The 14,899-nt window shown below is 39.3% G+C and overlaps 1 protein-coding gene across 1 annotated transcript; it reads right to left on the reverse strand.

The window, feature by feature from the left end:
* Positions 1-1,668: 1,668 nt before the first annotated feature.
* Positions 1,669-3,018, reverse strand: LOC145242816 (uncharacterized). Its single transcript, XM_080105942.1, has one exon. The coding sequence runs from the start codon at positions 3,016-3,018 to the stop codon at positions 1,669-1,671; it is 1,350 nt and encodes a 449-aa protein (XP_079962068.1).
* Between the last annotated feature and the right edge of the window lie 11,881 nt (positions 3,019-14,899).

Consider the following 14,899-nt stretch of genomic DNA (forward strand, 5'->3'; position numbering starts at 1 on the left):
GTTTGCCAGATGTTTCCGTTATATCTCTCCACTTGGCCGTTGCCTTGTGGATTAAATGCAGTTGTTCGACTGGTAGCAATGCGCCGAGAGAGAAGGAATTCCTTGAGTTCGTCGGACATGAAAGCAGTGCCTCGATCCGAATGTATATATGAAGGATTTCCGAAAATAAAAAATAGACTGGTAAGGTGTTTCTTGACAGTTGGTGCCGAGACATCTACACAAGGGTAAGAAAAAGGGAAACGGGAGTATTCATCTACTACAGTTAGCAAAAATCGATTTCGAGAATTTGTTGGCAAAGGTCCCTTAAAGTCTATGCTTAACCTCTCAAAGGGTTGACTTGCCTTAATGAGCGTTTGAGGTGGAGTTTTAACAAATCTAGGCTTTATCTCAGAACAGATTTGGCATGATCTGGTTACCGCTCTTACATCATCTACGGAGTATGGCATATTCTTGCTTCTAACAAAGTGCACCATTTGGGTTACTCCAAGGTGACACAAATCCCTGTGCAGAGCATATAGTTTCTCGATCAAAATTGTGGCTGAGCAAATTCGAGATAGAGCATCCACAACTGCATTTTGTTTTCCTGGACGATAAGTTATGTCGTAGCTGAAGCAGGCGAGTTCTAGCTTCCATCTTGTGATCTTCTCATTTTTTTATTTTGCTCTTGCTTTTGGGGTTGAACATAAAAGAAACAGATTTTTGATCCGTGACAAGTTTAAAATGCTTTCCAAGTAGTAGGTGTTGCCATTTTCGAATGGCTTCTACGATAGCGCAGGCCTCTTTTTCAACTGAAGAGTGTTTCTGTTCAGCAGACGTTAAAGTCCTAGAAAAGAAAGCCACAGGACGACCATTTTGGGTGAGCGAGGCGGCAATGGCATGTTCTGAAGCATCTGTTTCGACCTCAAATGGTAGAGTTGAGTCTATGGCTACCAGGGATGCTTCTGCAATTTCTTTCTTCAGATACTTGAAGGCATCCGTTTGTTCCGCGTTGAGGGGAAAGTGGGTGACCCTAGTTAAAGGATGTAGTTTTTCTGAAAAGTTTGAGATCCACCTGGAGTAGTGGGAAAACATCCCCATAGCTTGCCAAAGAGAAGTATGGTCTAGAGGTAGAGGGAGGTCCACCAATCCCTTGAGTCTGTCGGGGTCGGGTCTTACTGAACCACTGCTTATTGTATATCCAAGCAGATTCACAGAGCTAAGCGAATAATGGCATTTGTTTTTATTCAGTGTCAAACCGTACTCATCCACGCTATTCATGAACTGCTTCAGATGGTTATCATGTTCTGCCTGGTTTTGGCCACAGATAGTGACATTGTCAACGTAGGCATAAGTTCCTTTGAGCTCTTCTTGCTTGATTATGTCATCCATAACTCGCTGGAAGCTAACTACCCCATTGGTCACTCGAAAAGGTATCCGACAAAATTGGTAGAGGCTCCCTGCAGCTTCGAATGCAGTATATTTTCTTTCTTCTGGTCTGATGGCAACCTGGTGATACGCACTGGTTAAATCCAGAGTGCTAAATACTTTATAACCAGCAATCTCATTTACCATGTCCTCTATCCGAAGTAGGGGATAAGAGTCCAGAAGAGTAAATCTGTTTATTGTCTGGGAATAATCTACTACGAGTCTCTTCTTGTGGTTATCAGGGGATATCACAAGCGTTTGAGCTCACCATGGAGACTGAGAGGGTTCGATAATCCCTTCCTTCAGCATGTGCGATATTTCAGATTTGATGAATTTAGCATCTGGTAGGCTGTGCCTCCTTGATTTTACTGCTATTGGACGACAGTCGGGGGTAAGGTTCATAAACAGAGAAGGATAAGGGATATTATTAATTGCTGTCAATCCACAAATCGTAAGAGGGGGGAGCAGTCCTCCAAAAGGTATTTTCACAGAAGAGTGTTGGCGTAGGAAATTATGTCCGAGGATGACGTCACAGCATAAGTCAGCCATAACAGCTAGTTTGACATCATTATATTTTCTTCCGCCCAGATTGAGGGATACTATGCAATGCCCGAGAGTAGAGGACGAATGCGAACTGCTAGCCATAAAAATTTTTCTCAAACTTGCCATGGTCGACAGTCCCAGCCTTTTCACCTTATCAGGATGAATGAAGTTTTCCGAGCTTCCCGTATCAATGAGTATATTAACAGATTTGCCCTTAATTTTACCACACAACGATGAGTGAGATAGACTCTCTGTAAAATTGTAAGATGGAATAGAAGCAAGAATCGACTCACCGTGATTTATAGCGGCTGCTGTAGGGGATCGGCAGACATGAGCAAAATGTCCTTTCTTGTTGCAATTCTTGCAAACGGAGCTTCGGGCAGGGCACCTAAATCTATCGTGTCTCGGGTTCCCACAGAAGAAGCATTTTTGTCCCGAGGAAGCAGCTATGGTGTGTCCCTCACCACAATCAGACTGGTCATCACTCTCTGTAACTTCGGTCCGGACAGTGGAGGCAGATGCATTCAGAGAGTTCTGTAGGAACTTTTGCACCATTTCAAGGGTTAAAGCCTGGTCATACGCCGTGCTTAAATCCAGCTTCTTGTTCTCCAGGAGTCTCTGTTGTATATGATTGGAAGAAATTCCATTGATGAAGGCGTCTCTGACGTAGTTATCCCTCGCCTGAGTAGCTGTGATGGCTTGGAACTCGCAGTCCTTGGCGAGTTTATTAAGGGCCTGTAAATATTGGTCTACATTTTCGTCCGTTTGTTGACGACGAGTAGCCAGTAAATGTCTGCAGAATATAGTATTTTTAGGCTGAACGAACACAGCTTCGAGAGTATCCACAGCAGTGTTGTAATCGTCCATGTCCGATATATATTTGAATATAGTTGTAGAGACAAGGTTAATTAGTAAACATAGTTTTTGTCTGTCTGTTAGAGGAGACTGCTGCGTTTCGCCGACTGCGTCAAGAAAGATGTGAAAAGATTTTTTCCAGTGAAGCCATGTGTCTGCCGCGTCCGATTTACTGGTGTCCACATCTAGTCGGTCTGGTTTCAGATATTTTCCCATCTTTTACTTTTTAGCTGAATAAATTGTTGTGTAGATGTATGACGAAATGAGACTAAAGATTTATATAGCTTGTATAAAGCTTTATTCAGCTAAAAAGAGCGCCAACAAAAAAACAAGGGAAAGAAAGATGGCCGATCGCTGCTACTACTGCCACCCAGAAGGAGAGAGAAACAGTGGAGGTAATTCGGGGCAGGGAAGAAAAAGAAGAGTTCTTTTATTTTCAGATCAATATATATATATATATATATATATATATATATATATATTTACTATAATAATTATTACATACCTGCAGACACTAGTGTTTCATCCTTTTGGGAATTATCATTGCAGGGTGTCACAATTAACACCAGTCGATAGATTTGAACACAGCAACAGAGGCCATCTCTGGTTTCATTAGCAAGGACTATATCCATTCGGCTACCATTAATTGCGAGAGATGCTGTTGACTTTTAAACAATTATTTCATTAAATGCTTTTAACATCAGTCAGAGTGATCTTGTGATTATATGACGATCTGTGCATAAGAGCTAAATTGATTGACTTTTAATTCAACTGAAAGTGCTCAACGATAAGAAACGAGTTTCTTAAAGGGGCTGACATAATTATATACTATAATAATTATTAAATACCTACAGACTGTGGTAAAATAATAATCACTTGAAAGTAGTCTGCCCTTTCTAGGAAATTGTCTCTCTTTGTTTGATATACCGAGTCGCCATCTGTATATATGCCATATGTATCGTGTGTTCTTCTAGTTGAATAAAACCTAAATCTCCTAAAGGTATTCTTTATTCTTGTAATATATTGGACAAGGTTACCTCCCTTAGACTCCAATGAAACTATTGATGCCCTTTATCACTAGATGGCGTAAGAGTCTTTTACAGTGCATTTGTACATAAGGCGAGCGGTGAAACGGCCATTTTGTTTTGGCACGTGTTAACGGCTCATTCATCTATAATGTTAATTTTGTCTTGGGCGTTTTTATTCATGTGCAGTGTTAATGTTGATACACTTTAATTGGCGACGAGAAACGAATAATGCGGAGGAGTAACAAGACAATCTAAAAATAAAAGCGGTGAACACCCATAACCCAACAAAAGTTGCTGAGGAACGGATAAAAATGGCGTTGCTAGGCACAATTCAAGAATGGAATAGTGCGGGAGAAGAATGGTCTTACTACAGTATCGGCCATAATATAAGGAACGGAAAAAAATTACAATTATTCATGTATATTTAAAAAATTAGTGCATGGATTTTTCTGAAATACTCAGAATAAACAAATAGAACCAATGTGTATAAACTAGTACCAAAAAATAAATAAATAAAATTAAAATTCAATATTGAGAAATATTTTAGTTTAAAATTATATCTGTGGATTTATCGTGGCCAAAAGTTAAGGAACGAAATAGAAACTTTGTTTTTTTTAATGCAAATGTTTTAAAAAATAAACTCATTCAATATTTAGTGAACATCCCTTTATTCTTTATGACCTCACTGCATCTTCGACCACAAGACTGGATTTGTTTCTTGCAAAATTCAGGATTTATCTTTTCCCACTCTTCCTTCAATAAATCCCACAAATGATTTTGATTTTGGGGATTCCTCGTCTGTGCTCTTTCTCCAATCATTTTCTAAACATTTTCTATCGGATTTAGATCTGGACTCTGCGCTGGCCAGTCCATTACTCTTATTTCTTCTTCCTCGAGGTAACTTATCACTTTTTTAGCTTTATGGCAAGGGGCGTTATCTTGCATAAAAATACTTGGCTGATTAGGTGAAAGGCGTAAGCTCTCAATGACATATTGTTGAAGGAACTACATTAATCGTACCATAGATTCGAACTAGAGGGCCAACTCCTTCCGAGGATATCATACCCCACACCATTACACTTCCCCCTCCGAATTTAAGTGTCTTTTTATTTGGAGGATAATCGTTCACCTGCTTTACGCCGTACTTGCTTCTTTCCATCAGATGCAAACAAATTGAACTTGGATTCATCACTGAAGTGAACCTTAGCCCATTGTTCATCAGTCCAGACGACATGCTCATGGGCAAACTTCAAACGGCTATTTTTGTCCTTCTTGGAGATCAAGGGTTTAGATGCTGGCGCCCTGGCATGCAATCCAGCAGCTGCTAACCGTCGAGAAACAGTTTTTCTAGATATATTTTTCCCAGTCTGTTCATTAAAATCATGAGAAATTGATGTTGCGGATTTGAATTGGTCACTAAGAGCTTGCCTTACCATAATCCTATCTTCTTTTTTGAGACGTTTTAGGGGGTCTGCCGGTTTTAGGGGATGCTTCTAATGTATTTTTATTCTTATATCGAGCTATCACACGATGAACAACACTTTTTGATCTTCGAACGATATTAGAAATTGTTGAAATTGATTTCTTTTCTTTGTAATTGTCTAAAATTAATTTTTTTTCTTAGAGAGACAGAGTTTTGCGAGTCGGAGACGCCATTTTTCTTTGTTGTGCTTATCAGCAGTTCCAATATTAAAAACTAACTGTTTTTATGTAAAGTTTAGTTTCTTAAAAATAAATTTTCTATTTCGTTCCTTAACTTTTGGCCACGATAAATCCACAGATATATTTCTCAATATTGAATCGTAATTTTTTTTTTTTTTTTTTTTTTTTTGGTAGTAGTTTATACACATTGGTTCTATTTGTTTATTCTGAGTATTTCAGAAAAATCCATGCACTAATTTTTTAAATATACATGAATAATTGTAATTTTTTTCCGTTTCTTATATTATGGCCGATACTGTATATTGAGAGAGTAAAGTTTTTTTTTGTTTGTTTTTTTTTATTGTCAATGATGTGTTGAATTAAAGTAAGAAGTGTGCTGTATTTTTGCCGGTTATTGGAGCAAAACATTATGCTATTCTCAGGGGTTCAGCCGAAAACAGGCCTGAGCAGAAAACATTTGAAGAACTGTGTATTCTGATGGAGAGACACATCAGGCCGGCCCCCAACGAGATAAAGTAACGTTTCTTATTCAACACGAGGGACAAACGAGAAGGCGAGTCCATCAGTGAATATGTGGCCACACTGAGAAAGATGTCGGAGCATTGCAACTTCAAAGAAAAAGTAAATGAACACATACGTGATCGTTTGGTTGTGAGAGTGAAAGATGAGAAGATACAGGAGCGCTTGCTTGGCGAAAGGATGCTAACTTTGGACAAGGCCATTGAAATAGCAGTGTCCATGGACTCCGCCAGGAAATATTCCAAGTTGATATTGGGAGCACAGACAAGTGAAAGCGAAGCGTCCGTACACAGGTTGCCATTAAAACGAGAGTGTTATCGTTGTGGAAGCACTGGCCACCAGGCGGACAAGTGCCAGTTTAAAAACAAGGAGTGTTTTAAATGTGGGCGAATCTGGCATACGCGTTAGTTAAACCACATGGGACCACAGACGTGGAAGTAATCCAGGTAGGGTTAAAGCATCGACTACCTTTGCGGATGGTGAAAGGAAATGTACTGACACTTCTTGGTCGCAACTCGTTAAATAATTGTTTCCTTTATACCAGAAAAATTCCCCTTCGAGGTTGGAAAAGCTTCTTAGAGAATTTAAGTCGCTGTTCAGTGAAGAAATGGGGTGTTTAAAAGATTTTAAGGTAAAAAATAAAACCCATTGATAAGACGGTGAGTCCCAAATTTTGTCAGGCAAGACCAGTACCTTATGCCATAAAAGCGGATGTAGAGAAAGAGTTAGATCGCCTGGAAACTCCGGGAATTTACAAAAGAGTAGAGTACTCTTGGTGGGCTCGCAAGTCAGGATGTATTCGAAGACCACCAAAAAAATTTGAAGACTATGTTTGTGATTCGGAGTGAGATTGAAGGGATGTAATATATTGGACAGGGTTACCTCCCTTAAACTCCAATGAAACTATGGATGCCCTTTATCACTAGAGAGCATAACAGTCTTTTACGGTGGATTTGTAAATAAAGTGAGTGGTGAAACAGCCATTCTGTTTTGACACGTGCTAACAGCTCATTCATCTATAATGTTAATTATGTCTTGGGCGTTTTTGTTTATGTGCAGTGTTAATGTTGATACACTGTCTTTTTCTCTCTTACTTTCCCTCTTTGTACTGCTCTAACCAAGTATGCCGACCTGTTCTACAAATCCCAAAACCTCAACATGAAACACCTCCAGAAAAACAACTCGAATAAACCTAGAACCCCATCTTCCAACGTAGACCACTACTACCATGTCTCCTTCTCCAACATCAGGGGTCTATGTTCCAACCTTCCAGAGGTTGAAACCCAATTACAGGAGACGAAACCGGACATATTCTTCTTAAGCGAAACTGGAATAGGGCCGACCACTTCCCTAGATAAGTTCATAATTAACAGATACTCTAACTTAATATCTAAATCTGACCCCCAATATCGCCATGGGCATGGAATATGTGCTTACATTAAAGATGACTTCCCATGTGGCAGGGATATCTCTAGAGAAGATCCTAATTTACCTTATATGTGCTTCCGGGTTGCACTTGCTTACACCACTGCATTTATCAGCCCCATAACAGTGGAGTTACTATCTTTAAGAGCATATCTGAGAAAATAGACCACATCCTGTCTGCACATCCCTCGGCTAACATCCACATCTGTGGTAACTTCAACGTCCATAAGGTGGAATGGCTGACCCACTCAAATAAGACGGACGATGAGTTCTGTCATGATTTTGCTATTGCTTATGACCACTCAGATTGTTCGCTAGCCCACTTGTGTGCCCGATACTACAGGTCAATATGCAAGTCTCCTAGACCTTTTTCTCTCAACTTCCCCTGAACTATGTTCATGTTCCGTTCTTTCTCCTCTAGGATCCTCTGACCACTCCGTCATATCAGTTAAGATAAAAATGAAATGTAATAAGTTCCCAGACGTACCCCTCCACCGTACTGTATACCGATACTCCATAGCTGACTCGGATAGCTTCAGTACATTTATATCTGATCTACCTCTGCATTCCATGTTTAAAAAGGATGTGTCCTCTATAGTATCAGACCTGACCAAATGGTTAATTGTAGGCTTAGATCGATTCATACCATCTAAAAATTCCAACAAAAACCTAATAGCCAGCCATGGTTCTCCCCATAATGTGCTGCTGCCATCGCACACAGAAATCACTTTTTCCATAGCTACCAACGTAATAGATGCACTGACACTAAAGCTGCTTTCAGGAACGCCAGCAACCACTGTAAAAGAATAATAAAAAATGCAAGAGAGCTATATGCCCAGTCTGTTAAATCCAAAGTAGCGTATCAGCGGCTTGGTTCCAACCAGTTTTGACAAATAACAAATAGAATCCTGAACAGAAGTGTGTAATCAGAGTTTTTTTTTCTGTCTGTTTCGATTTACTCAAAACCGCACACACCTCGTCTTCTCATGTATCGTTCTCTTCTTCCTCTTCTACTTCTTGCTCTTTTTCTTCTTTTTTCTTCTCAGTCGTCAGAAGCGTTGTCTTTGTCTTGACTATGTTTTTCCTTCTCTCATCTTGCTCACAGTGACCCGTTTTTATGCTAAGCTGAACTCTCGTGTGTGCGAGAGAACACGAGATTTTGCGTGATTACTTGGCAATATTAACCGGCCGTCGCCATCTTGCCATTTTTCTTTGGACGTGCCCGCTTTGCAGAGTGCACACATCGAGCGTTTGTCAGGTAAGCCCGTCTGTTCGCAATTTATTACACAAAGTGTGTGTTCTATCCCAACCATTATCAATGGATCAGAGGTCATCTCGTCAGCATCAGACAAGGTCAAACTATTTGCAAAGAACTTTGCAGCTAATTCTACCCTATGCGACGAAGGCCATCAACTCCTCATATTTCCTCCTATAACACAGAACACGCTAGGTAACATACAAATATCTGTGCATGAGGTAGCCAAGCTAATCAAGAACCTTGATCCCATTAAAGCAACTGGTCCTGAAAGCTTCAACCAGAACTTGCTCCCATACTTACGAAACTGTTGAAGCGTTGCCTTAAGGAGAAGTGCTTTCCAACACCCTGGAAAACCTCGTCAGTATGCCCTGTATTTAAGAACTCAGGTGATAAGTCATCTCCCTCTCAGTACAGACCAATAAGTCTCCTATGTGTCATGAGTAAGTTGCTGGAATCCATATTAAATAGAGAAATAGTCAACCACTTCAGCAGAAATAACCTTCTTAGTGACACGCAATATGGTTTCCGTTCTGCAAGATCTACCGCAGATGTGTTAGGTAGATGTGCTAATGGTTATATCTCATAGGATTAGTGAATCTTGACAAAGGCTTCCTTTCTAGGACAATTGCTCTTGACATATCAAAGGCTTTCAACAAAGTATGGCATAAACGCCTACTTCACAAGATTTCCAGCTACGGTATAACTGGAAATGTTCTCTCTGTCATTAAATCATTTCTCTCCGATAGGCTCATAAGAGTAGTGGTTGAAGGACAAAAATCAGAGGCCTGCAGTATTAATGCTAGAGTCCCTCAAGGGTCCATCCTGGGCCCAACTCTCTTCCTGATCTACATCAATGATCTCCCTAAACACATACTTAAATCATTCGTTGACATCTATGCTGATGACACGACCATCTACAGCAACACATCAAAGGCTGTAAATGACAAAGCTCTCTCTGATTCTCTCTCCTCTCATCTCGAGCACGTGGTTCAGTGGGGGAAGACGTGGCTGGTTACCTTTAATGCATTTAAAACCAAACTCCTATCCTTACATCATCAACGATCTGATCCCCATCTGGCATCAATTGAAATGGTTGGCTCTCGTCTAGGAGAAGCCCCATGGTTTGACAAGCTTCTGGGCTTGACCTTCACTCCTGATCTGAAATGGAACGTGTACATCAAGTCTGTTGCCAAGGTCGCTGGGAAAATGGTGGGATCCTTCTACCGCTCCAGAAGATATCTCACTACTGATGCAATTCTCTATCTATATAAAAGCCAAGTACGTCCAAGGATAGAATACTGCTGCCATATCTGGGCAGGAACTGCTAAACAGCCTATCCTGCCTTGACAGAGTATAAAATAGAATTCGTGGCTTAGTGGGGGATGCCCTTTTCTCTTCCCTGCAACCCCTCTCCCACAGAAGAGACGTTGCAAGCATATCTTTGTTTTATCGTTATTTCCATGGCAGATACTCGTCTGAACTATAATCTCTGGTCCCCCCTCGCCAATCTTTTACAAAAAACAATCGTCTAGCTAAATCCACTGTCAAAAACTTTCCCCACTCTTTATCTATGCCTAAATCAAAACGTAGATTCCATGAACAAAGCTTCTTTCTTAGAACTGCACCCCTGTGGAACTCTGTTCCGTCTGCCTGCTTCCCACCTGACTACAACTTGGATGTCTTCAAGTCCAACGTAAACAAATTCCTGATAAACCGCCCTCTTAAGTAGACACTTTATTAAATCTTCACAATAACGTACTGTACTTACAATAACCCTTATCCTTGACTGGTTTCCGGGCCTTGATAAGTGGTGACCACCTTGTATAAAAAAAAGGTCATCGCCATACCACAACATCACCCAAAGTCATGGAGCTAAAGGCCCCTATTATTCCTGTACATCTTATCAAACCGATTCCTTCACCGGACATACTACCATGAGTCCCACAGTGAGCCAGCAATGCCGCACATCACTGAATCAACTGTTGATAATCATGTAATTTTAGATACCCTCATATTGCCGAGCCGACTAATAGAATATAATGCCTTTCAGTCAGTCAACAACCCAGCCCCCCCTACGTATTGTACACAAGCCGAAGAGATCAGGCCATACTTAATCTACACCAAAATGGTTCAAGGACTACACCTTAACAATTGAAAAAACACAGTAATCTTAATCACCTCCCAACTTAGTCCACTCAATATAATGTTTTCCCCTGTACTCATACAGATTCCTATCCCCCTTGCCTATTGTTGTTTTGTCAGTATTTAGGCTTGTCCAACTTAACATTAACATCGACACATACGTGAAAAAGTTTGGGGAATATAGAGGATTATTATTGTGTAATTCTGTTTTATCTTTACCTGTTTCAGGTCTTGTTCATTGTCAGCAGACAATAAGCCAGTGCTGGACAAACAGAGTACACATTTATCTATCATATATTTCCCAACTCCTTTTTTCCGAAAAATCAAGAAAAATCGTATAAATTGTCAACTTTTATGGCCCAAAATGAAATATAATTTATTTCATCATTCCAGTACATTTTAATATGTAAAAAAAAAAACCCTGTAACAGTCGAAAATCGTTACAGGGCGAAATCTTGTAGCTCAAGATTGAAATCTAGTCTTCCTAGCTTGTCCAATCACAAACCAGCTCTCAGCCACGTGATTGAGTGTATAAAACGTGAAACTGGCAACAAACTCTCTCTTTTCTCCCTACTTTGACTGCAGCAGACATCGCCTGAGGCTTTGGCCCTAGGCTAACATGAGTACCACCAGCCAACACTCGACCTTCTTTCTTATGCTCTATGACTATTTAATCCTTTGTCCACAAGCGGCACACACACACACACACACACACACACACACACACAAACTTTCTTTATCATGCTATAAGACTGCTTACATTTTCACATTAGAAACCCCTTCCATGACTACTATAAATACAAATGTGTACAAACACTGAACTCTCCTACAACACTTACACACTGAATACTTTTCTCTTTATTTCTCCGTTCACTGACCCATCTAGTCTATGTCACAGGACTGTCTAATCATTTGTCCCGACTACTACTGACTATAACACGTGTACACTGAACTATTCTCTCCTTCAACAAGCCAGTATAATATTCAATCTGTCCTTACACACAAAAACACTTAAAGCTACTAAATCGTTTCTCTCATATACACGCTAATAATGTAGATGACAAAAAAAGTTGTTTTTTTTAATGTTAAAATGAGACTTTCTTTCTTTGTCTTCAATTTTAACTAAAAAAACTAAGATATAAATAAAAAAAAATTCATAAGATCGCGTGGGAGGGGGAGGGCAAAATATGAGAAAGTTTTTTGTATATTATTTTATTTCAGTTTATATATAGTTCAGCCTTTTAAAAATAAGTCTGTAAAAAATATTGAAATTGATCAATTATTTGATTTTTGAGAGAATTTTAAAAAATCACGTTGTTTGTATTGTCTAGATCAAAATATGTAGAAATAACATGCGGTTCCAATTTTCCCGTTTTTAGCTTTATATAGAATTCTTAGAAAATTCTCCGATTTTATAGAGGAGTACAAATATATATGAGTTTAACATTGGACATACCACCAGGCCAAGTAGAGCCCACATACAAAACAACAAAGATAGCCCCGAAAGAATATTTTATACAGAAAATAAATAAGGTTTCCGAGCCTATTTATTTTCTGTATGCTTCATACGACTAAGTCATCTGTCTACACATACAAAGAGCAAAATGCAACTTCAGCAAATACAACTTTGGCAAGGCTATAGTGAACTAGTTAATAGAAAAATGCACCTCAAGTTAATTACATCGTGCATATTTGAAAGAAACGGAGTTAACCGTAGAGGAAGCACTTCAAAGAGCATTTATATTTGAGTCCACTAAAGCACAGCCTGAGCATATTTAAGGGAATGAGAGGAGGTACTCGGATATTCACCAAATTAAAACCCACTACAAACAACAACTTGACAGTGGGTATAAGGGACAACAGCAGCACTTTAGAACCAGTCACAAAATGCCGCAGTTGTAAGGCTCAGACCACATAATGGTCAAACAAAATACACAGCGTTTGGGAATAAATGTAATTACTGTGGAGTAATGAATTACTTCGAAAAACATGCTTGAAGGAAAAGAACAAGGAAAAGAAGCATACCAAACCGACACACATATGTCCAACCCGTATCAGTAAAATTGAAATCAAACAGTTAGGCATGAGTTTTGCAGGTAGTGAAATCATCCACATCGACGATGTACCAATCAGAATATTGATAGATTCTGGAGCTGACATCAACCTCATCGACAGCAAAACATTTAAAGGAATCCTTAAATTATGGCCAAAATTAACATTAAAAGAAACGAGCTGTACACCAAAAGCCTATGTCGATATTTCCTACCGACGAGTGGGGGGGGGAAGAAAAGACGTTTAGCTTGCAACGAAAAATTACCTCGTTGCTTACAAGCAAACATATTCTTGTAAATATAACGCGCTGTTAACAGTTGTCGTACCGGTCTGATAGATCTCTAACAACGACAAGAACAAAACTACAACAACAACAAGCCTACAAAGGTGACTCTTTTTATAGTCTCAATCTCTCGTTCAGCGAGATTGAAACGAGACTGGAATGTCTATTTAAGCTATAAGGAATAGACACCCTATTTTCTTCATTAACAAACACCAGGCCGGGCCGTTCATAGCCATGAGTGTCTTTCCCTTCCCACCGAGCCACCCTCGGTAAGTCAATCAATTTAATTATCACACCTATGGGAATATTCCAATACTACTAAAGGGAGAATTTTTTCAACACTAACAAATGGTCCCAAAAGAATAGCCCATAAAATTTTCGTTACAAAGGAATACCATAAAATATTCGTTACAAAGGCATACCCAGGTCGTAACATATTAAGCAAACAGGCCAGCATCGAACCAGGGTTTATTAGCACCCCACAGGTGAAAACAATTACAAAATAAAATATCCTAAAATCAATAAAAGAAATTCACGATCAATATTTACCCTCACTAGAAGGATTAGAAAGGATGAAAACTTCCAACTCAAAATTAGAATAGATGATAACGTTACACCGGTAGCACAACCATCAAGACACACACCAGTTCATATCCAACAAGCAATAGAGGCAAAAATCAGAGAAATGTTAGAGAATGATATCATTGAACGAGTGGAAGGACCCACTCTGTGGGTCTTACCATTAGCAGCAGTGCCGACCTATGCTTGGCAAACAAAGCAGTGAAACGCACTTGCTATCAAATACCAACAATTGAAAAGCTACTGAGTGAAATTGGTAACACAAACATGTTCTCCAAAATCGATCTGAACTCCTGCTATAACCAAATAGAACTGAATCCAGAGTCAATAACATCACTACTTTTTCATGCAGGTCCAGAGTCTACCGGTACAAGGTGCCGATTATGGGCATTACATCTGCAGTCGAAGAAGATCAGTGATTGTTTCAACAAATCCTCCAGAAAATCCCGAACTGCTGCAATGGAGCCGATGACATTTTAATGTGTGGCAAAGATACAAGAGAACATAACACGACCCTAAATATAGTGTTGTGGGCATTGAAAGAAAATAACCTTACAACACAAGAGCCTATTCTATAGTGAAAAAATTGAGTCCATCGGCTTATTGTGTCCAACACAAGGATCAGATCAATTCGCTCTAAAATAAAAAGAAAAAAAACATTTCAAAAACCCTGAAAATGACCAGGATATATGCAGCGTTAATTTTATTTGCATCGTTGGTTTGTATAGATTTGAAAAGAGAAACATTATGTCAGTGTGCCATAAAAATCTTTCTCTACCGACTGAAAATGTTCAAAGGTGTCTAGTAGGTTTTCAAATGCTCAGTATGTTTTTCCTGTGTACAACTAAAATTGCTTTAGTTAATATACAGCCACCTATTTATTGTTGTCTTTATTTCATTTTTAAAATCGTCTGTTTTTCCTGGGAGGAGATATCCAACTCGATGCCAGACATTCAATATGCTATTTCAGAAACTCTATTTGAGTGACTATTTTAGGATTGTAATCGTCTTCAAGTGCACTTGTTGTTTCTCTTTTGCACGTGGTTTACAGGATGTTTTCTTTTTTTTTTACCTTAGTTAGTCTGATGACATCAATAAGTCTCTTCTGTGGGTAACACTTGATACTGCTATGCGATAAGTTTATATCTG

Source organism: Euprymna scolopes, chromosome 21, assembly GCF_053919585.1.
Source record: "Euprymna scolopes isolate OS-2025 chromosome 21, ASM5391958v1, whole genome shotgun sequence".
Classification (NCBI taxonomy): domain Eukaryota; kingdom Metazoa; phylum Mollusca; class Cephalopoda; order Sepiida; family Sepiolidae; genus Euprymna; species Euprymna scolopes.

Excerpts from the sequence above, each read along its gene's own strand:
- LOC145242816 (XM_080105942.1), bottom strand. The coding sequence starts at position 3,018 with ATGGGAAAATATCTGAAACCAGACCGACTAGATGTGGACACCAGTAAA.